This window comes from Acipenser ruthenus, chromosome 12 (genome assembly GCF_902713425.1).
Source record: "Acipenser ruthenus chromosome 12, fAciRut3.2 maternal haplotype, whole genome shotgun sequence".
Lineage (NCBI taxonomy): Eukaryota > Metazoa > Chordata > Actinopteri > Acipenseriformes > Acipenseridae > Acipenser > Acipenser ruthenus.
The window spans coordinates 22,388,864-22,413,303 of NC_081200.1; the positions used below are offsets into that span (position 1 = coordinate 22,388,864).

Below are 24,440 nucleotides of genomic sequence, written 5' to 3' on the forward strand. Positions count from 1 at the left end.
CGTAAGAAAGTGGTCATTTGCATATTAATTAAATACTTATTTTATTTATTTTAACCATTGTTGTTTTAAACTACTCAACGGCAAAAAATACCATGATACCAAATTATATATTATGCTTTAAATATATCAACTTTATAGAAATTACAAAGTTGCAATTGTGTAACAATTTACACAAGTTTAAATTAGATTAATATATTAAAAAATAAAAAATGCTAAACACTTTATTTATATACAAATAATCACATTACCTGCCTTTTCAGTGGCAAATGCACTCTTTACAAATTCTTAACATGTAAAACATTGTTATGATGACTTTTGAACCCTAAACAAACACTATAACTCTAACTTTCAATTTAAAAACACGACCAAGCTTAGAGTAAACTTTTTCTTTAATTTTTTTTTATTTTTAAATTTTTTTTATTATTATTTTTTTTTTATTCAGAAAGCTAGTCAGTACAGTGCAACACTTAAATCCAAGATGGCCACCGAGAAGGAAAGGGTATTAGGATTTGGTGCTTAAAAAAGCATTTCTACACGTTTTAAATCATTTTTTATATATTTTAATTTTAGATATGTTTAAGTTAAGTAAAAACTGTTAATAATAACCTATTTCTTTTGTTTGTTGTTGAAATCTAAAAAAAAAAAAGTGTGTTACTGTATTTAAACAATCTATTCTGGATGTAGAATCGCCGAAATCACAAGCTTACACAAACATCTTCCGTCCAGAAGCAATAAACTCGCTCCCGTTTGCAGCAAACCGCACGTTCACGTTGCAGCAGGCCCTGCTCTACGGTGAATGGATTGCAATGACAGCGTCATGAGCGACGATTCACACGCCACCGTTGGCAGATATCAAGGTTTGTTGCAAGCGCATGCGCACATCCATCGGGGACACATGAATCCTAGGGGGCACTGAATTCGTCGTAACACTTGTATAATACCGTCATAACCCTTTCACACAACCAAAGGGATCCTGTGAGCACAACTTTCAAATCTGTCTGTCATCATTTTTCATGGCAATGGAAACAAAACAAATAAACACGCAAAATAATGTGGGTAAGCTACTTAAAAATAAAAATAAATAAAAAAGTAATGATATTGTAACAAAACCGCACCCACTTGGGTTCTTTGCCCCTTTTAAAACACCGACCCAGGACACGAGAAATGGATTATCACTGTGCTGATGCGCTATTTTTAATAAACAAAAACACACAAAATAAAACAAAAGCCAAAAATAAACACCTAGCCTTCTTTGAGCGCTAACTAAACATAACATCAGGAACCTAAACTTAAAACAGAACAGCTAAGCTGTTTACCTGTTGCAAAAATAAACAAAAACAAAAGTACACAGCACACTCCAACAAAAAAGATCTTGTACGCCTGCACACACTCGCAAGCGGGCTCTTCACACAGCAGCCTCAAGCAGAGGCTGACTGCTTCTCTTTTATATTCTGCACCTAGCTCTAATTTACAACAACAGCCATGTGCAGGTCATAACTAACGAATACAACAATTAACAAATCTAATTAAGCAATAAATTGCTGTGTTACAATATATATATATATATATTGTAACAAACTGGCGGGGTACCCTGCGGGATACTCCTTTCCACGGCTTCCACCGACGAGCACAGACACGTAGAGCTTTCAGGCAAGTAACTTTTATTTACAATATTCAGACACCAACAGACTCTTTGTATCACTTAATGCCCTGTACGGGTCACTAACTGTCTCACTTCTTCGCCCCTCTCTAACTACTATAGAATACCAGGTCCTACAGGTCGGAGCCTGTAGAAGTCCGCTCCAGAGGAAGGGTCAGCGTAGGCTCTCCCAGCGGTAGGAGCTTTGTAATCCACGTAGTCCAACCGCTCCCTCCGCTGGTGTAATCCTGCAACACGGGTAGGTATCCACAGACTCCCCACTCACTGCAGTCTCTCTGAACACAGGTAAGGCCAGCGCCGACTCCCTCTGCTGGAGTCTCGCTGCAACACAGGTAAGGACAGCACCGACTCCCTCTGCTGGAGTCTCGCTGCAACACAGGTAAGGACAGCGCTGACTCCCTCTGCTGGAATCTCGCTGCAACACAGGTAAGGACAGCGCCGACTCCCTCTGCTGGAGTCTCGCTGCAACACAGGTAAGGACAGCGCCGACTCCCTCTGCTGGAGTCTCGCTGCAACACAGGTAAGGACAGCGCCGACTCCCTCTGCTGGAGTCTCGCTGTAACACAGGTAAGAACAGCGCCAACTCCCTCTGCTGGAGTCTCGCTGTAACACAGGTAAGAACAACGGGGAGACTCTTGGCTGGAGTATGTAATGGGGCCCCTGAATAACAGCTCCTGGAAGGCCACTCCTGTGACCCACCTCCAGAGCAAGACGTGCTCAACGGCGTTGATGAATATATCCAGACTGTGGGGAAGAACCCCGGCAGCCAATGTCCTGGGAGATTCCAGAGCACCCCTGTGTAAAACGTGGTTATTTTATGTCTCACAATAAACTGCGTCCTGCAAACCAAACTGTTGTCTCAGTCCACTTTCTTTTTCTTTTATTTTTACCCGCTGCTCCTGCAGCGCGTGCTCACACAATTCCCTTCCAGGTCCCGGTTACTCCACACAGTCACACAGACGGCCGCTGTGACGATGCTCAACCGTCACGGAAGCTGCGGGACTGCTTTACTTAACACTGAGGAGCGGCGTTCGTACAAACGTTTACATAAAACAAATTACCCTCGTCAAACAAAAGGCTACCTCACCGAGAGGAAAAAACGCTCACAGTTTAATCAAAACAAAACTCTTATTCACCAAACAAAAACGTTCACTTTACCTTGCGAAGTTTTGTAACACTCTCTTTATTTTTCTAGGTATTTTCTGCAGGACAATCCGGCGGTGCTCCCCACAATCACCCCCGTCCTGTCCTACCCTACTTCCTTATATACCCCAGGAACCCCGCCCTACTAATTAGTGCTCCGGTTCCTGGGTGCTGTTTGTTTCTTTTTCTCAGTAGCGCCGCCATTTCTTAAAGGCGCCGTTACTCTTTCTTACAATATATAGATTCACAGATTCTTAATCGGATTCAAGTCTGGGCTTTGACTGGGCCACTCTAGAACATTCAGTTTCTTGTTTTTCAGCCACTCCAGTGTCGCTTTGGCTGTGTGCTTGGGGTCATTGTCCTGCTGAAAGGTTAATCTCTGTCCCAGTCTTAGGTCTTTTGCAGACTGAAGCAGGTTTTCCTCAAGGATTTGCCTGTATTTAGCTCCATCCATTTTGCCCTCTACCCTGACAAGCTTCCCAGTACCTGCTGATGAAAAGAATCCCCATAGCATGATTCTGCCACCACCACCATGCTTCACAGTATGGATGGTGTTACCTGAGTGATGTGCTGTGTTGGGTTTGCGCCAGACATAACGCTTTGCATTTAGGCCAAATAGTTCCATTTTTGTTTCATCAGACCACATAATCTTTTGCCATATCATTTCAGAGTCTCCCACATGCCTTTTTGCAAATTCCAAGTGAGATTTTACATGGGCTTTTTTCAGAAATGGATTCCTTCTTGCCACTCTTCCATACAGGTCAGATTTGTGGAGTACTTGAGCTATTGTTGACACATGGACAGTTTCTTCCATCTCAGCCATGGAACGCTGTAGGTCTTTCAGAGTTGTCATTGGCCTCTTGCTTCCTTCTCTGACCAATGCCCTTCTTACCCGGCTGCTCAGTTTGGGAGGATGGCCTGCTCTAAGCAGATTCTGGGTGGTGCTGTATACCTTCCACTTCTTAATGATCGGCTTGACTGTGCACCAAGGGATATTCAATGCCTTTGAAATCTTTTAATACCCCTCCCCTAATCTGTGCCTTTCCATAACTTTATCCCGGAGTTGTTTTGAAAGCTTCTTGGTCTTCATGGTAGTATTTTTGCTTTGAATGCACTACCCAACTGTAGGACTTTACAGAGAGAGGTGTATTTAATCTGAAATCATGTGAACCACTTTTATTCCACACAGATGGACTCCATTTAACTTATTGTGTGAATTCCTAATACGGATGTGATGACGTCACAACAGAACATGTTGCAAGTACTGTGCACTACATTTGGGACACTACATATTTTTCACTAGTTTTTCTTTTTTTTTTTTAAAAAAAGATTACTTATTTATTTATTTTTTAATAAAATTAAAAAAAAAAACAAAGTCACAGACAAACTACTTTTTCCATTCCCATGGGGGTGGGTGGTCCTGATGATTTTTTTTTTGTTTGTTTGTTTTTTGTGGCGTGGTAAACACCCCATTCAAGATAACCAGTACAGTTAGCAGAGAATACAGTTTTGTTTTTTCCCCGGTAAGTGAGTTGCAGTAATTTTTGTTCGTTGCCCATTGTGGCAGGTTCTGTTCACTTTTCAACCTTCGCTTCTCAGTCATTCATACACACAACGCTGTTGTATGGTAATTAAGGTTTAGCTGCTGAAACTGTTAACGTCTGTGTTTGTTATCAGCCAATACATGAGCAGATACTGGTTGCCTGACAACGAGTTTGCCAATAGAGTGTTTTGTTTGATATGGAGTGCTGGAGTCAGAAGCTTCAAACCTGCTGCTCGATTACAGTCTGTACAGATTGTGGCTCGTCAACAACTGTTGGTAATCGTGAGGAGATTACGAGAGTGCAGCAGGCACATTGAACCTGGATGAAAGCATTTTAACCGTGGAAGAAGATTTCAAATAATCCCTGATTTATTTGATGGGAAAGGCCTAGCAAACACTGGAATCTGATCTCACCTCAAAATATGTAGCGTGTAAGTGGCTTTTTTATGTTTCTTTTTAAAATCTCCTACACTACAGTTATCGTTTAGTGGGATGCTGCGGTTTAGACTTGGGCTATTTTGTTTATTTTAGTTTTTCTACTTGAAATATTTTAAGATGTGATCGATTTTTATCTATTTTGCTTTTGTAGCTGTTTCACATTGCAGTTTTGGTGTTTCAAAACCTCATTCTCAATCCAGTGTCCACAATTTCTCTTGTCTAATAAACCTTAATCTACAACTACGGTATACTACGCCAAAATTGTTTCATATTGGCTTTTGTATTGTTTGTTTTTAAATTTAGCGTTTTTATTTGTAAATCTTGTTTTTTATATATTTTAACAGCGTGGTGGAGGATCTCTCTCTCTTAAAACTTGAATCTGGACCCCGTGCACCTGCAATACAGTATCCTGTGCACCTATATTCTTATTGTTTCAAAGAATAAAACAGTTGGCAAACTCAGTATCAACAGCGAAACCGTTTAAACTAGTAATGTTAGCAGAATGTTGAAAACATATTAACATGTTTTGCTCGTCACATTGAACAGGTGTGTAGGAAACGGGAGATCACTAGTCTCGCCGATTATTGCGGTATAAATGACTAACTGGCTTGTTAGCGAATTGTATTTTTACATTAAAGGTTAAGGTTCTTATTGAATAAATTGTGTGACATTGTTTCTTTAGTCAGTTGTTAAGATACAGTAGTTCTGTACCCAGATGTTGGAGTTTCTTTTCAATACTAGCACTGCCCTATTGCCAGTGTCTGGGGAGCTGCATCAGAAACAAATGATGCAGAGAAACATTTCTATTCTGCAGTTTCTTAGCTCTTGTACCCACATATTTGTGTGTGTGTGTGTGTTTTTTATATACAAAAATACTGTTGACCATGATAATGTACACTTTTGCTTTTAACCTTAATGCATTTCTACAGTACAGGGCTGGGAGGGCTGTATTCATTCCTGTGTGAAGGTCATAATTCAACTTCAATCTAGACCAGGGCTTCCCAACCCTGGTCTTGGGGACCCCATGTGTCTTCTGGTTTTCATTCTGAGCTGTCAATTAATTAACTAAACCCTTCCTTTAAGTAGACTTTTTTTTTTTTTAATATGTTTTCAGCTCTTAAACAGTTACACATTTCAAGTTCGTTATACCATTTTATAAGTAACTTTAACGCTACAAATTTTCAGGAGCCGTGAACAATTAAAGGTCTAATTTAAGCTCAGTTGGAATGAAAACCAGAAGACCTAGGGGGTCCCCAGGACCAGGGTTGGGAAGCCCTGATCTAGACGCAAGTTTTATCCCTGGTGTCAAATTTTTCAATTACAATTATTTCTTTTATATCCTTCTTAACCAGGGTTGTTTTTTGGCTTTCTTGCCTTGTATACTAAAAGCAGTGTGGAGTAGTGGTTAGGGCTCTGGACTCTTGACCGGAGGGACGTGGGTTCAATCCCTGGTAGGGGACACTGCTGCTGTACCCTTGAGCAAGGTATTTTACCTAGATCGCTCCAGTAAAAACCCCTGTATAAATGGGTAATTGTATGTAAAAAATAATGTAATTGTATGTAAAAATAATGTGATATCTTGTAATAATTGTAAGTCGCCCTGGATAAGGGCGTCTGCTAAGAAATTAATAATAATAATAATAATAATAATAATAAAAGTAATAATAATAATAATAAAAGTAATTGCAGTATATTTGTCCATTCGCCATACTATTGAAGTTTAAAATGGAGAGCACTTTATAGTTTAGTAGTCTCCGGCTAAGAACACACTTCGTGAAGCTAGCAAAGTGTTCTATAAAGACTACGTTACACTATGCAATTGCAACCCGTGATTGTACCGTGCAATCGGGCTCGATCGGATTGCAAGCTATCGAGCGAGGCTCTATTTTCATGCGATCAAATGCGATTTCCCTGGACAAGTATCCAGTCAGTCAGCAAGGAGGAGTCACATGACAACATCTATGCTGACAGGAAAGAACTTGAACTTGACAGGAGAGCCGCTCTGCTCTTGTACTCGGTAATACACACGAAACTGTGGTAAACTCAGGCCCACATAGAGGGCGGGGAGGATGGGGAAATTTTTCCGGGGCCCTGATGAAGGGGGATTTTTTTTTTTTTTTATTATTTTTTATATAGATATAGATAGATAGATAGATAAAATATTTTGAAACAACTAGCCCTGCACAAGACCCTTTGCGTTCCCACCACCACATTAAAAAGAAAACCTCCTGTACTGCACACCGAGCCGATGTGCTTCTGTTGTGTAATGATTGTGTATCCAGGTGCTGTCAAACACTTCCTTTCACACAATGATTTGAACTTTCGCATTTCATATTTTACTACACCAAAAAGCTGAAAAAAGGCATAGCAATTTTATGTATTTTTTAAAAGACTTTTAAAAACTTTAAAAGAACCCTAAAGTTGCACAATATATACCACAGTATGAATCATTCTATTAAGATCTATAATTTGCTCAAAACAACATGGTGCAGCAGTTTGTTAGAAAAATTGTATTGTGTAAAATAAATAAAGTACTTTCTTCAGCTGGTGGTAAACACAATTGGAGAATGATCGGTTATATTGCTTAAAATACAAATATATTTACCAATACAGGCTATTAGTTAAGAGCTGAGATTAGTGGTTTATTTCTGGCACGGGTTAAATAAAATAGTGTATAGTTAACACCATTAAAATGTAGTTTGCTAAAAATGTATGTTATTTGATATTAAGTAAGCTTCTGATTAATCACTATTACACGTGGAGTTTGGACATACCAATCCTTCCCTGTTCACAGTTTTCTGTGAACGTACAAGTTTACAAGCACTTGGTCAATTTAAACATTAATAAAAATAATGGAAGGGGAAATGAAACTACAAAGTAATCAATCAATTTAAGTAGCTAACCAAGAAAATGTTAGCAAAATAACCCAACCGAAGTACGAAAGGCGAGTTATTTGTGGGGTTTAAAAAAGTGTATACGTGTTGAGTGTTTAACATTTTAAACGTAAAACTTCAACCCCCCACAAATATCTAACCTTTCGAACTTTGGTAATGTATAAAATAACATGAAAATAATATGCCCATCAATTAACGAAATGATTACTCCTGTTTAGTAAGAATAGCATAATTATGTCTGGGCGGTCGCGCAGACATAGTTGAGGTTTGAACGAAGGTTCTGTTAGTCGATTTTACATCCAGCTCAAAAGGGGGGTAAATCCCCAATGATATGCATGAAAATTGGTGTGTGTGGTCGGATTGACAGGCTCAACAAACCCTGTGAACGGGTGAAATACTTTTTGAGAGAGAGTGGCGATAAAAACAACTTTTTTTTTTTTTTTTTTTTTTTTTTAAAAGGAAAATTAAGACACTTTTATATACACCTGTATCTCAAAGAGTACTGCCAATTAAGGAACCACACTTGGCATACACATAGTCCCGGGAGTGTAGATGTGCAACGGGGTATTTATATTTGGGGGTGGGGGTCCTGGTTTTACCGAAATTGAACCATAAAGATAACGGTCACTTCTGTCTGATCTGTGTTTGTCAGGATAAAACTGGTAATCAGTGATAATAATTACTGTTTGTGCCTAAACTAATAATAATTTTGTTCATTTAGGAAATATGTTTTTCTCCCCCGCCCCCCTCACTTTATGATACACACACAGCGTCAGCGGTCAGAGAAACGATCGAGGGAAATAAAGAATGCAGTGGCACTTTACAGTATTACCCTGTTTGCTGGGTTATATTGTTGCTCACTTGTCCTTAATTTGTAATGACAGGGATGGCGGGGCTCCAGTGATAATTTAAAAAAAAAAAAAAAAACTTTCATAACTAAAGAGTGAAACGAAGAGGTGCTGTGGCTCAGCCCTGAAACAAATTAAGCACTATTTAAATAATAAAATGCAAGCCTCGGATAAAGGCATCTACCAAATGGATCAAAAATAATAAAGTTCTTCAACTGCTACAGAGTGTTTATCTTGAAAGAGACCTTCACAACACAAAGTAATTTACTGACAGGTGGGTAAAAGCTATTAATCATTTGTGTGGATTTAAGAAACCCCTGAAATAAGGATGTATCAGACAGCAGTAGAACATCCACAAGCAAAATAAAAGTTATTGAACTTTTGTTAATGAAATGGGTCAATAACAATATATATTTTAGAAAGTATAAGACATGGCTGATGACGATAATCAATCGGCATGAATTGAGAACACAAATTTAATACTGCTTGCAGCGAGTAGTCTAAAGCCAGTAAAATAAATACAATACAGTATAATATTAATACAGTGACAATACAACTGTAGTAATATTCAGATTGTAATTGTTTATGTGTACAACTCGTCAAGACAGTACAGTAAAGTACAACTATACAGAATTCTATTTATTACATTTTGAATAAACTTTTGGTCAACTCAATTTAGAAATGCATGTAACCTGTTATTGTTATTTCATCTAATAAATACTCTTAGTATATCACAGATTATTATATACATTTTCAGGTACCCAAATCACAATATACAGAACTCGATTTATTACATTTCAGAAACCTTTTTTTCCTTTGGTGGTTGATCCAAATATCTCCTATCTAATTCAGGTAAGAACTGACAAGACTTGAAAGATGCGCCTGACAGATAGAAGAGAGAAGTGATGGCAAATCCAATATAGCATCAAGACCTTAAATTTGCACACAATGAATCCGTCTGCCTAAAAACCTGCAGGATTCTTACATGATCTTTCTAGAGAGAGTGGACAGAGCCACACAATATGAAGAATAACTGCTCCCCGGCAGTACTGTTCAAATAATGTCACCGGCTCTTCAGCCTCAGGTACAGCCCTTGCTTTCCCCACTTTTCCAGCCTCAGATAGAGCCATTGCTGTCCCCTCCTCTTCAACCTCAGGTACAGTCCTTGCTGTCGCCATATCTGCAGCCTCTCTGGCAGCCGTTGCTGTCCCGACCTCTCCAACCTCAGGTACAGCCGTTGCTGCTTCCACCTCTTCAGCCTCCAAAGCAGCCATTGCTGTCCCCACCTCTCCAGCCTCAGGTACAGCCATTGCAGTTGCCACCTCAGGTACAGATGTTACTGTCCCCACCTCTCCAGCCTCCAAGGCAGTCGTTGCTGTCCCCTCTTCAACCTCAGGTACAGTCCTCGCTGTCTCCATATCTGCAGCCCCTCTGGCAGCTGTTGCTGCTTCCACCTCTCCAGCCTCAGGTACAGAGCCGTTGCTTTCCCCACCTCTCCAGCCTCCAGGGACAGTCTTTGCTTTCCCCCCTCCTCTAGCCTCAGGGGCAGGGATTAACAACATTGATTTTGCCTCAATAAACCTGGCTTTAAAAAAAAAATCTTTACATACTTGTTGGTTGTTTGATTTTCCAAGATGCCTTCTGCAAAACTGGAAATTCAATGGCAAAAACTTTGTTAAAGTAACATTAAGATTTGTTTGCAAATGTCCAAAAGGTGAGGAAATTGCAAGTTAAGGTAGCCACGCAACCTTGACTCTGCACCCTTAAGTGTATGTTTCCTGTCACATGTGACATCACATATGACATCATCAATGACGGGCAGTGACATCACTAATCACCTGACAAATTTTCCCTGAAGACTGGCCATACAGAAGTCATTGTGATTGGTAACATGTTCAGTAACTGCATTCCCACAATCTTTGCTGTCAAGCTAATTATTTCACCAGTGTTCTAAATAAAACCAATTAACTCAGGATATAGTAGACCTAATTAATTAGTTGGGACCTTCCACAAGCCATATTTCTCCAAACTCTAATAGTGGAATCCACAACATTGGCTTTCTTGTATGAACTACACTGTTTCACATGGCAAAAGGAGTCCCTGCATTTTCTACAGTATTATTATTCATTTTATTTTTGCACTGTTACCCATTCTTCTTTCAAAATTTACAGTTCAGTAAGAATTCTTGCTAACAATCTTATGTCTGGAAGCCAATTATGACATTGAAATGTTTAGGTACAATTGCAGATTTCTGCAGTTCAATGAAGTACATAAAGCAGAAGTGAATTGTAATGTGTGGATTTTATGCTTCCAAGAAACATAAAACACTGCTTAGTGTACATGGAGCAGTAGTATACCTTACAGTACTACAGAAGATTCCTTTTCTATTTCACTGGTGCCTTCTGAGTGAAATTTTATGGAGAGTGTTATCTTACATGTAGGGTGTCACATATTCAGGTACTCCTTTCCAAACATCAGATACCCATATACTCATCACTACATACCTCAACATGAATTACACATTTCTGAGTGTGTGTGTGTCTATAAAATATATAAAAATAAAATAAAAAATAAAAAAATCCCCCTTCATCAGGGCTATCGGATTGTACTTAAATTGCTTAGTGTATTGTGGCATTAAGACGGAGTTAGCCACCACACACAATGTGAGTCAATAAATATGTATTACTTGTCATGACGCACGTGCATCAACATATAAAATTAACAGAAGAGAAAAGCAACAGTCAAGTGTGTGTTAATAAACTATAATAGTAACAAACATACCAATGTTAATAAACCAACGACTAAATGAACACAGCACCACTACACACTATGGAGCGCCATTTGTGTCAAAACTATCCAGCCGTGGGGGCGCTCCCGAGTGGCGCATCCAGTAAAAGCACTTGCGTAGAGTGCAGGATGTGCCCTATAGTCTGGACGTCGCGAGTTCGAGTCCAGGCTATTCCTTTGCCGACCGAGGACAGGAGCTCCCAGGAGGCAGCGCTCAATTGGTCGAGTGCCGCCCGGGGGGAGGGAGGGTTAGGTCGGCCAGGGTGTCCTTGGCTCACCACGCACCAGCGACCCCTGTAGTCTGGCCGGGCGCCTGCGGGCTTGCCTGTAAGCTGCCCGAGAGCTGTGTTGTCCTCCGACGCTGTAGCTCTTGGGTGGCTGCATGGTGAGTCTGCAGTGTGAAAAAAAAACGGTCGGCTGACGGCACACGCTTCGGAGGACAGCGTGTGTTCGTCTTCGCCCTCCCGAGTCAGCGCAGGGGTGGTAGCAGTGAGCTGAGTTTAATAAAATAATTGGCCATTCCAAATTGGGAGAAAATAATAAAAAATAATTGGCAACGACTAAATTTATAAAAAAAAAAAAAAAAAAAAAAAAACTATCCAGCCGTTAGTTTGTCAATTTGTCCAGCACTTCGTCCATAAATTTGTCAATTCATACAGTAATTCATAAACGTATTTGTTAATTCATCTAATAATTCATTAATTAATTTGTCATTCATTAATACAAAAGGCTGTATGGACGTGCAAATTTCAACGAGACAAACTTCCCAACAAACAGACAAACTTCCAACTGTCAATCTCGCACTGTGCTGAAAACACTGCAACCTTTCTAGCCAATGGGAGCACACACTAATATTTTAATCAATGAAAATCCAGCCTCACTCAAAACTGCTTCATCCAATAATATTTAGAAGGGCGTTTCAAAAGATATTCTATTTAACAAGATACTTGACTCCGCTGATTTTCAATAGAGACTTCCGTATCACTGCATGCAAAGCATTGTGGTATATAGAGAGTTAGGCAATAAAAATTCTATTGAGAGTCGATGCAGGCGTACAGAATGTTGCTGGTTTTCGCCATGTTAAAAAAAATGCATAAAACTTTTGAAGTAGACTTCACATTTGTCCAATGCCTTTTGAAGAAAATGGCAACATTAGCAAATTATGACAATACGTAATTATGAAAAATGTTATTTTCTGAGCACTGTCCCGTTCGTTGGCGCATGCGCAGAAACATCGCTCTAAAGAAGCGTATTGATTAAATCATTTAACAGTCCGGTAACACTGGTTACTTTAGAAATACATAACAACATAAAATATTATCAAGACACAGCAATATAGTACAGTAAACAAACTACCGGCATTTAACGTGGCAAAAACCAGTAACATTTCAACCTAGGTCAACCTAAAGTGAAAAAGTGGCCCTGACCAGAAAAATCACCCTGGGCTCGGCTGAGATGCTACCATTATGTGTAGCACCTCGGTCGACTCGTAATGAACAGGGCTTTCAAGAAATGCCAGGTGCACCTAACTCACTTTTTGGCAAGTTACCAGACAAGTAAGTGACGAGTTTTATTCGAACTTCAGCCCAACCCTTTACTCTGTAGGGGATGCTGGTCCTAAAATGTTAGTATTGCTGTAAGAACCTTAGGGATCACTCTTCCAAATTTACTAAAACGCTTTTGGTTTCAAGTCCCCCCTCACTGATCATTTGTCCCAAAAAGTGATTTTGGTGCTCCTGGTATTTCTCAATCCCGAGTCAACCGAGGTGCTATACATGATGGTAACGTCTAAGTTCAGCCCAGGGTGATTTTTTTCACTTTAGGTTGACCTTTGCCGGGTCACAGCTCGAAGGGGAAATTTAAAATTCACCCGGTGAATTTTTGCCAGCAACAGCTCTAGTAGAGTTAGTATTGAATGACCCATATTTTTCTACAGTATATTTTGTGCATTAACTGAATATTTTGCTGTAGGGGGTTGTAAATTAAACCATTAACCACAAACCTTAGTCAAATGTTTTGGTTTATTTTGTTGCACTGGCACAGCATTACTGTACATCTGGCTTTATTATGATGACTGATCTAGGATTATTGTCTAGATATAAAGGACATTCGTTATTCTGGCCACCAGAGGAACTAAGTATACTGTAATGGTCTTCACAAAGAAGGCAGGGAGCCATATAACCTGGGGCAATTTAAGGTTTAGGGTTTTACACCACAAAATGCACCTGTAATGTTGTTGGTTACAAAAACACATGTATCCTTGATATGTCGGTTAGTTACACTAGTACATGGTTTAGTAACTGTCTTCAGTACACTTTGAATTCCACTAACTAGACCAGATGTGATTAACATATATATTTGATATAGATGGGCTTCAGTGAGTTACAGGAAAATAATTCCATCTAGGGTTTAGAATTGTTTTCCTGTAACTCACTGAAGAGGTCCATATATTTTTTTATAATACATGGATACCCTTGTGATGCTAATAAAGACGAGGTTCAGCAGTACAGTTGTGTTTTTTTAAAATGTAGTTCTTCAGTGCTGTACAGATGTTCTATGTCTTATCCATTAGTGCTTCAGCTTTATTGGGATGATTGCCTTTTACCTTGTTCTAATTTCCCGTTCCTCTCCAGTTTCTCTGAGATACGAATGTACCTGCTTTACTTTGTTTAAAAAAATTCTCATTTTGTTGATCATTAATGCACATTTCTGTACTGTAGGTGTTGTCGAGTGATTGAAAACAAGACATTCTGTGTTTTGAATTGAAAGTGATGGTCTCTGAGTCGAATGGGTCAAAGTTCAAGTACATTTTCCTCTAGAGGAAGTATTACTTATTGATGTCACTACTCTGGTATTATGCCTTTTTTTTGCCCGAATGGCTCCACTATATGCAAATATAGCCTTCATCCATATATTTATTTAGTTTATATATATATATATATATATATATAATATATCTCTACATATACAGTGCCTTACAAAAGTATTCAGACCCCTGACTAATTCTCTCATATTGCTGAATTACAAATGGTACATTGAAATTTTGTTCTGTTTGATATTTTATTTTAAAACACTGAAACTCAAAATCAATTATTGTAAGGTGACATTAGTTTGTTGGGAAATATTTTTAAGAAAGATAAAAAAACTGAAATATCTTGCTTGCATAAGTATTCAACCCTTGTGCTGTGGAAGCTCCCAGTTTACAGCGATGAAAGAAATTGCCCTAACGAGGACACAATTATCTTACCATTGGCCTCCACCTGTGAACCATTAAAGTTGCTGTCACATTTTCTGGATAAAAACCCCACTGTTGAAGGATCATTGGTCAGGCTGTGAATCTGAAGGAAAATGAAGACCAAAGAGCATGCTACAGAAGTTAGAGATAAAGTAATACAAATGCATAGATTAGGGAAAGGGTACAAAATAATATCCAAGTGTTTGGATATCCCAGTGAGCACAGTTGGATCAATAATCAAGAAGTGGAAGCTGCATCACACCACCCAGGCACTGCCAAGAAAAGGCCGTCCCTCAAAACTCAGTGCTCAAACAAGGAGACGACTTGTGAGAGAAGCCACAGAGAGGTCAACAATCACTTTGAAGGAGCTACATAGTTCAGTGACTGGGAGTGGAGTAATGGTGCACCAGTCAATCATATCAAGAGCTCTGCATAACACTGGCCTGTATGGGAGGGTGGCAAGAAAGAAGCCGTTACTCAAAAAGTACCATCTGAAAGCACGTCTAGAGTTTGCCAGAAAGCATGAGAGTGACCCAGCTGTGATGTGGGAAAAGGTTTTGTGGTCAGATGAGACCAAGATAGAGCTTTTTGGCCAAAACTCAAAGCGCTATGTGTGGCGCAAACCTAACACTGCCCATGCCTCAAGACACACCATCCATACTGTGAAGTATGGTGGTGGCAGCATCATGCTGTGGGGATGCTTCTCATCAGCAGGGACTGGGCATCTTGTTAAAATTGAAGGAAGAATGGATGGAGTAAAATACAGGGAAATACTGCAAGAGAACCTGCTTCAGTCCGCTAAAAAACTGAAGCTTGGGAGGAAATTCACCTTTCAGCAGGACAATGATCCCAAGCACAAGGCTAAAGCAACATTGTACACCGAGAGTTGTACACCGCCAGCTCTCTGCTTTCCTGTCCATCCACTCTCTGCTCGACCCTCTCCAATCTGGCTTCCGCTCTGCTCATTCCACTGAAACTGCCCTCCTGTCTGTTACCAACTCACTAAAGTCTGCCCAAGCTGCCTCTCTCTCCTCTGTCCTAATTCTCCTCGACCTCTCTGCTGCCTTTGACACTGTTGATCACTCTATTCTACTATCATCTCTTGCTGACCTGGGGATCTCTGGCACTGCTCTGGCCTGGTTCTCCTCCTACCTCTCCAACCGCACTTACCAGGTAACCTGGCGTGGAGCAACCTCCACACCTTGCCCTCTCTTAACAGGAGTCCCCCAATGGTCAGTCTTGGGTCCCCTCCTGTTCTCTCTCTACACCCGCTCCCTGGGCCCCCTCATCGCATCCTATGGTTTCTCATACCATTTCTATGCTGATTATGCTCAGATTTTCCTCTCCTTCCCCAGCTCTGACTCCACCATCCCCTCCCGTATCTCTACCTGTCTGTCTGCTATTTCCTCCTGGATGCACTCGCATCACCTCAAACTCAACCTCTCTAAATCTGACCTCCTTTTCTTTCCCTCCTCCTCCCCCTCCTCTGATCTCTCTATCTCTGTTCCTCTGGAATCTACCACACTCTCTCCCTCTTCCTCCGCTAAGAACCTCGGAGTCACCCTGGACCCCTGCCTCCCAGCACATCTCCACTCTGGCACGCACTTGCCGATTCTTCCTGAGCAACATCCAAAGAATCCGACCCTTCCTCACCAACTATGCCACCCAGCTCCTGGTCCAGGCCTTGGTAGTCTCCCGCCTAGACTACTGCAACTCCTTCCTGGCTGGCCTCCCTCCGTCCACCACCCGTCCGCTCCAGCTCATACAGAACTCCGCTACCCGCCTGGTGTTCTCTCTGCCTTGCTTCTCCCATGCAACTCCACTACTCCGCTCACTCCACTGGCTCCCGATCACCGCTCGCATCCAGTTCAAGACTCTTGTACTAGCCTACAGATGCCTTGACCAGACTGCACCCAGCTACCTCCAGACCCTCATATCTCCCTACACCCCCACTCGACCTCTCCGCTCCGCCTGCACTAGAAGACTGACTCTACCTCCTCTACGCTCCCCTGCCTCCAGAGCCCGCTCCTTCTCCACCCTCGCTCCGCAGTGGTGGAATGACCTTCCCACAGATGTCAGGACTGCCCAGTCCCTGACCACATTTCGGTGCCTCCTCAAGACTCGCCTTTTCAGACAACACCTGTAGAACTCCTCTGTTTTTCCCCTGGGACACTTATCACCCTTCCTTAAATGCGCTTTACTTGCTCTTATCTGCCCCCTATTTTACTGCATTTAATCCTGTACTTCAGAGTACTGTAATCTGCAAAGTGTTTAATCTGTAGTATTTTGTATTTAATCATGTCCTGATGTAACTATCACTGACACTGTTATCTGCTGTATTATTGAATTGTATTTTGTCACACTTGTACTTGTTTGAACCAAAGTCATTGTATTTATCTTGCTCTTAATTGTAATATTACTTGTACTGTGAAATGTATTTGCTTACGATTGTAAGTCGCCCTGGATAAGGGTGTCTGTTAAGAAATAAATAATAATAATAATAATAATAATTATAACATTGTGGCACAAGAACAACAAGGTGAATGTCCTACAGTGGCCCAGTCAAAGTCCTGATCTCAATCCCATTGAGAATCTGTGGCACTATTTTAAAATTGCGGTCCACAAGCGTCGTCCAACCAACCTGAACAACCTTGAGCAAATCTGCCAAGAAGGGGCCTGAATCACTGACACTGTGTGCAAATCTGGTACATACTTACCCTAAAGCTGTTATTGCAGCGAAAGGTGGCTCTACCAAATATTAATGTGTGGGGGTTGAATAATTATGCAAGCAAGATATTTCAGTTTTTTATTTTTCTTAAATATTTCCCAACATAAAACCAATGTCATCTTACAATAATTGATTTTGAGTTTCAGTGTTTTAAAATAAAATATCAAACGGAACGAAATTTCAATGTACCATTTGTAATTCAGTAATATGAGAGAATTGGTCAGGGGTCTGAATACTTTTGCAAGGCACTGTGTGTGTGTGTGTGTGTGTGTGTATATATATATATATATATATATATATATATATATATATATATATATATATATATATATGAGTGCACAAAACATTAGGAACACCTGCTCTTTCCATGAAATAGACTGACGAGGTGAATCCAGGTGAAAGCTATGATCCCTTATTGATGTAACCTGATAAATCCACTTCAATCAGTGTAGATGAAGGGGAGACAGGTTAAAGAAGGATTTTTAAGCCTTGGCACAATTGAGACATGGATTGTGTATGTCTGCCATTCAGAGGGTAAATGGGCAAGACAAAAAATGTAAGTGCCTTTGAACGGGGTATGGTAGTAGGTGCCAGGTACACTGGTTTGAGTGTGTCAAGAACTGCAACGCTGCTGGTTTTTTCATGCTCAACAGTTTCCTGTGTGTATCAAGGATAGTCCACCACCCAAAGGACATCCAGCCAACGGCAGGCCAGTGGTCGAAAACGACTCATTGATGAAAGAGGCCAAAGGAAGCTGACCGAATTGTCCAGACCAACAGATGGGCTACAGTTAGTCAACTGACAGTCCAGAACAACATTGGTGCCGAAAGACCCATAAAAGAATGCACAACTCGTCGTACCTTGACACGAATGGGGTATGGCAGCCGACGACCTAACAGAGTTCCACTTCTTTCAGCAAAACACAAGAAACTGCGATTGCAGTGGGCTAAGGAACGAAAACACTGGACACTGGAGGATTGGAAAAACATTGGCTGGTCTGATGAATCCTGGTTCCTGCTGTTTCATGCTGATGGGAGGACTAGGGTATGGAGAAAACCACATGAGTACATGCATCCATCATGTCGCGTGTCAACATTGCAGGCTGGTGGTGGTGGTGTGATGGTGTGGGGTGTGTTTTCATGGCACACATTGGGCCCCTTGATAAAAGTGGAGCTACGTTTGAATGTCACAGGATATCTGAACATCATTGCCAATCAGGTGCATCCCTTCATGGCAGCAGTGTATCCATCTGCTAATGGATTTTTTCAGCAGGATAATGCCCCATGCCACAAGGCTAGGATTGTCCAGGAATGGTTCCACGAAGTTCCAGTGAATTCAGCTTACTGCAGTGGCCTGCCCAGTCACCAGATCTCAATCCAATTGAGCATCTGTGGGATGAGATGGAACGAGCTATTCGGAGTAGAGATCCACTACCAGCCAACTTGACACAACTGTGGGAAGCATTGGAGTCAACATGGGCCAGCATCCCTGTGGAACGCTTTTGACACCTTGTAGAGTCCATGCCCCGACGAATTGATATATATATATATATATATATATATATATATATATATATATATATTAATATAATATAATATGAGACCAGTGTACTAGTATGCAAGGGTGAATTATCATAGCCTAATTTGTTTGTGTAGCAGTGTACGATTTCAGGCATGGAAATATGACCCCAATTGCCTAGCAGCTTGATCTATTCCTAGTTTTACTTTGAGTTTTAATGTGACACCTGCACTTGTTACCCATACAGTAGCTAATCAAGTGCCCAACAAAACTTGGAATGGTTGAATCTGCTATGCAATAAGAATCTTATTTCCATCCCTGGGTTTGTTTTACAGACGCTAGAATGGGAAATGTAAAAGAAAAAAAAACTTTGGTAATGTTTTAAAATTCTTGTTTTTTTGCAGTCTGCAAAGAAATGTATTCCAGCTGTACTTCAAGAGCAATGTCTCCCTCAATACTTTACAAGGCACCACTTCTGCACTGTTCACAGGCTTTGTCTAAAAACTCTTACAACATTTTAAATGCATTTTGCACAGAGGAAAATATTGTTCAGTGCATTTCATACATCAATCAAGTAAGTAACAGTTTAACCTGAAAATCTGTTTCATGCTTTAGTTTGATACAATGCTTAGCAGTTTTCTAGGTATTTTTGCTCTTGCTTGCATACTCTTCAGTGTGTAAAGGCTGTAAAGATTTTAAATCCCAAGGTATGCTGATGGATTGATTTAAAAACAATAAAAATAAATAAGTAAATAAATAAATGTTCCTATGAATGACACCAAATGCAAAACAATATTCTAGGCAGTCTTGACAGTTTTTTTTAAACTATTAAATTTTAAGCTGTTTCGGTAAGATGAAATTCCTTTTACAAGGAATTGATTTTGTGTTAATGAGACTGGTTGATTTTATATATAGATATATAAAAGAGAATTACACACACCTAATGCAACATAATCCTGTTTACAGGAAATGTCTTCACTTAGTTTCCCCACTATTGATAATGGATCCAATGGAAAGACAGACCTGAACCTGGTGTCTGTGTTGAATGCGATGTACAAGCTTTTTCAGCTCTGGCGTAAAAGCATGTGCACTGTGGAAGACATGGAGAATCAGAAGCTCAAGTCCAGTAGTGACTTGGACCATCTACAGAGCAGCCATTCAAAAGTAAAGGTCCGTTAAGGAACATACCATATCATTTAATATTGGTGTATGGCAAACTATAATTTATTTTTATACAGATTCGAGTTTTCTTCGAAGAGCAACATTATCTGATTGTAGTTAATAACGCTGTATAGTTTCTGACATGCTGTTTAAATATGTTTGTTATACAATTGTTTTCTTTAATTCTGCTAGGAACAACTTGAATTGTGTGTAAGGGAAAATAAAGCACTTCAAGAAAGAGACCGCCAGCTACAACTGAAGAATAAGAGCTTGCATAATTGCTTAAAAAATGAGAGAGAGGAGGTAAGGCTTAATGTTACATTATTTAATCGAATACAGAAGGTTTTCTATAATGTGGTTTAATTGCTGAACAAGGTAAAATAGAAATCACTTTTTAATATCAATTTGTAATTTTATATTTGACTGACACTGACTAAATGCTGAATAATAAACATTCCTGGAGTCCTGACCAAGGGTGTTTGTTAGGAATTCATAAATTTGGCTTGTTTCATTAGCCATGATGGGAGAATTCATTGAAGTTAAACCTTTTTCTTTAGATACAGAAACTTCAGTATATAATTGCAAGCCGTGCTACACAGTATAACCATGATATGAAGAGGAAAGAAAGAGAATATGGTAAACTAAAAGAACATTTACATCAGCTATTGATGGACAAAAAGGATAAAAAGCTAGGTATGTATTTAATTTACCAATTCAATCAGGAATATATTTTAGGTTTTTGCCATTTGACTTGCAAATACAGGTGGGAGAAGTTAATCTGTGCCAACGTACCATATTAGTCTATTTAATGGCTTTCTGACAATGTGCTGTACAAGTAAAATATAGGTAGGGTATGACGTGCTTTGCTTTTTTGATAATGGTACAGTACAACTATTGCCCGGAGTTAGGAATTGGATGTGTGTACAAGAAAGACATCCCTAATTGCCTATAACTAGGCTTGCTACTTTGATTTTAATCGGTAAAGCTTGTTAAATGCCAAATTCCCCAAAAATGAGTTCAAATTTACATAGGGAAAACATAAGTAAAACCACTTTATTTATTTTCTTACCAAAAATAGTAATTTCAAAATCATCTCTAGTTTTGTGTAGTTTTTATACTTGCTGTCTGTGCCCTCCCCGTTCTGCTCTGAATGGCTAGGGGTCGCTGTCAGTCATCTCAGTGGTCTCTTAGTAGGCTACTACTCGTTGACAAGCAGCTCGAGAGTGCTCTCATTCGTATAAATGACTGTCAATCAAGACCTGCACCAACTGTACACTTTCATTTGCCAGCTACAGCGCCTGTCATTCAAAGCACCTACTTTGAAATTAGCGGGTTAAGGTGTAGGTAAGTTTTTGCTATAGGTATACGGAGACAGTTACTAGTTTGATTTGAACATGGGGCGCAAGAGGAAAACACTTGAGTACTGTGCACAATGCCCTGACCGACAGGTGAAGTCTCTGCAGCAGGACGAAGCGGGCCAGTCTACCTTGTCTTCCAGTTAGTCCAGCTGTGCTTAAGCAGGAGAGGGGCAGAGCTAAGACTTACATTTGTGTAGGATCTTTCTTTACAAGGTGTAGGTCCGCTGTGACCAAACATTATTTCAGTTGGAATATTGGTAACCATGGTTTTGTTGCATGTTGCATGATAAAGGGGTTTCGCCAAATGAGACCTTCCTGAATGGCATAAAAAGTCTTACGCATTTTCAAAAAAAGAAGTCGATTTTAACCCGTTCTCTGCTTGAATTGAGAAATAGTTTTAAAAAAAAAAACCCGGTAAATTCTTTCTAAAATCGTTGATTTGGCAAAAAAAAAAAAAAAATTAATTGTAGGCAAGCCTAGCTATAACGTCTAAATATCAATGTGTTTGTCATTTTCATGCTCAGCAGGGTTAATTGGGTGTAACAGCAGGTCTGACGACTTCTGGAACAAAACCCTCCCTTGAGCCTGTAACATCCTCAGAATTAATTAGGCAGCAATCTTGTATTAAGAACTACTGTATTACCTGTTTAGTGAATGTGTTTTTTTTTTGTTTTTTTTTTAAAAAAAGGGGGGGGGGGGAGAAATGTGTGCCTGTGTGTGATTTTTATATATGTAAAGATTGAGCATTGTGTGCAGTACTGTTTTATTGCACAAACTGTTTTTGTAAGTTCTATACACTATTCTCATTGCTTTCAGCCAGACTACCAGTTTAAACGGCTTACCAAAAAGTTTTTGTAGAGACATTCATGGTCGCACTCTCGTCATTTTTCTTAAAAATGATTAATTATTTAACTCGGGAGTTAAAAAATTAATCCTTTTGAAGGAAAATGATGAGAGTGCGGCCATGAATGTCTCTATGAAAACTTTTTGGTAAGCCGTTTAAACTGGTAGTCTGGCTGAAAGAATTCTGAACTTGTTTTTCAGAAGAGACTTCACTTCTTAATTTATATATAATATATATATATATATATATATATATAATTAATTTATATATATATATATATATATATATTTTTTTTTTTTTTAAATCAATATAATTTATTTATTTATTTTTTTCCCAGCCATTGAAGTATTAAATTATGTTGGAAGATCTGATGGGAAGAGGAGTGTCTGGAAAACTGAGAAGGCCGAGGCCAGGTAAAGCAGTTAACTAACCCCTCAAAACTGGCTATTACCTAAATCAGGTGGTCATTCTTTACAGAACTTGGTGTAAGTCAAATGATCTGCCTCTACTACACCAACAACTGTGAAACAGTTGGTAGCTTAAACTTGTCACTTCATCCAACTCAGATGAAACTTTTGCACCCTTGAGGTAGGCTTTAATTGTGTGTATATATGTGTGTATATATATATATATATATATATATATATATATATATATATATACATGCAAACTACTTGTCTGATACTAATGAAACTATGCATACTATAGATCTACATGTCATGCTAACCTACTTTTTTTTCATGTTATCCACCCTTACCTCCTATTTTTTTTCCAGGAATGAAGGGGAAATGTACAAAGTTCTTCTTAGTGACTATGAACATCGGCAGAAAGACCTAATGATGGAAAATGCAGAGCTCAAGAAGGTTCTTCAGCAGATGAAGAAGGAGATGGTCTCTATTTTAAGCCCCCAAAAGCACGGCATGAAAGAGAGAATTGAAGACAGCCTAGAACAAGTCAGTATTTTATTCTCTTTAATGTGTCTACCAATATTTTAAAATGGTCAGTTAAGAAATGCATTTCTCAAAATGAATGACACAGTAATTTACCATTTTGCTATGATGCAAATAGTTCATTATGTTATGAATTGTGTCTGTCATAATGTGGCAATCGCCACACAATGTGCTGCAAGAAACGTAGCACCTGCGCATTCTTAAGTGAATGCCAGTAAGCCTGGCCAGGCAATCCTCGTTATTTCATTACAGCGTTTTTAATTAGCTCCTTAATATTTCGCTATACATACGTGTATTTATAATCTATATCCGTGCCTGGTTTAAAAATAAACTCTTGGGGCAATTATGGTTTTATTTCGTGTGCTGGGTACATTTGTGTATATTTGAGTTAAAACACTATGGTCCTAGACTAATTAGTTTTAGGTATTTTGTCCATTACTGTTTTCGGTAATTGGGGGCGGAGCTTCCTTTGCTTAAGTTTTGGACCAATAGGGTATAAAAAAGTGTTTTTGAAAGTCTGTTGAAAGAGGGAAGAGAGAAGAGAGAGAAAAAAATACAGAGTTATTAGAGAGACAGAGAGAGAACTTACAGGCAACCTGTTCAAACGGCATAAAAAACGAGTTAGTCTGTGTATAGCATGCTTCTAGTCGGTGTTATGTCAAACAACCGTGGTTTGGTTTTTACCAGTTTCTATAACGGGTTTGACTAATGCTAGTGCAATAGCTATTATCACACGCTGCTCAGTGCTCGTTGGGCAATACTTCCGTGTTGGGTCCTATTTTTCGTCTAGCTGTTTTGATTTATATCTTTACTTTGATACCTTACTGCTTTTACGGGACAACGGAACGAGAGAAGATATTCAATCAAATGGCGACTCCCAACATTGTATGAACTGGAGGACTTGCACACGGATTCATCATAACCGGGTGAGATCGATCCTTTTCTATTTTTTTGCTGCAGTTTGGATTACAAATATTTTTTGAATGGCCATTCAGGTTTTTGTTTGGAGAGCGTTCTTTTGGGAGTGCTGGATTGTTCTGTTATTTTTCTAGAACTTTATTGGTTTGTTTTTGTTTTGTTTTGTTACTTTCTGGGTGTGTTTTAATATCAAGCCCGGGACTGAAACTTAAGTACTCATACACTGGGATATAATTATTGCAACTGCGTGAGCCATAGAATTAACAGCCTGATTATTGGTTGGCCTGCCTGTTTTTTTTGTTGTCTCCTTCCCTCTCTTTCTTCTTTGTTTACTCCAGTTCCAACAGCGAGGCCGATTTATTAATTGTGTTGCTATACATTGGTATTGTGATTATCGATACAAAGGCCTGTTCGT

The 24,440-nt window shown here is 39.5% G+C and overlaps 1 protein-coding gene across 5 annotated transcripts in view; it reads left to right on the top strand.

Moving 5' to 3' along the window:
- Nucleotides 1-4,522: 4,522 nt before the first annotated feature.
- The window catches only part of LOC117416962 (afadin- and alpha-actinin-binding protein-like), a 57,680-nt gene continuing 37,762 nt past the window's right edge, over nt 4,523-24,440 (top strand). For 3 of the 5 annotated variants that reach the window (XM_059034689.1, XM_059034688.1, XM_059034690.1), the window contains exons 1-7: nt 4,523-4,777; nt 19,199-19,368; nt 19,761-19,964; nt 20,148-20,258; nt 20,513-20,648; nt 22,495-22,570; nt 22,933-23,110. In XM_059034689.1, coding sequence (XP_058890672.1) covers nt 19,210-19,368; nt 19,761-19,964; nt 20,148-20,258; nt 20,513-20,648; nt 22,495-22,570; nt 22,933-23,110 — 864 coding nt within the window. In that variant the 5' untranslated portion in view covers nt 4,523-4,777; nt 19,199-19,209. The remainder of the gene's footprint in view (nt 4,778-19,198; nt 19,369-19,760; nt 19,965-20,147; nt 20,259-20,512; nt 20,649-22,494; nt 22,571-22,932; nt 23,111-24,440) is intronic. The other 2 variants (XM_034028481.3, XM_059034691.1) reach the window with 2 other exon arrangements.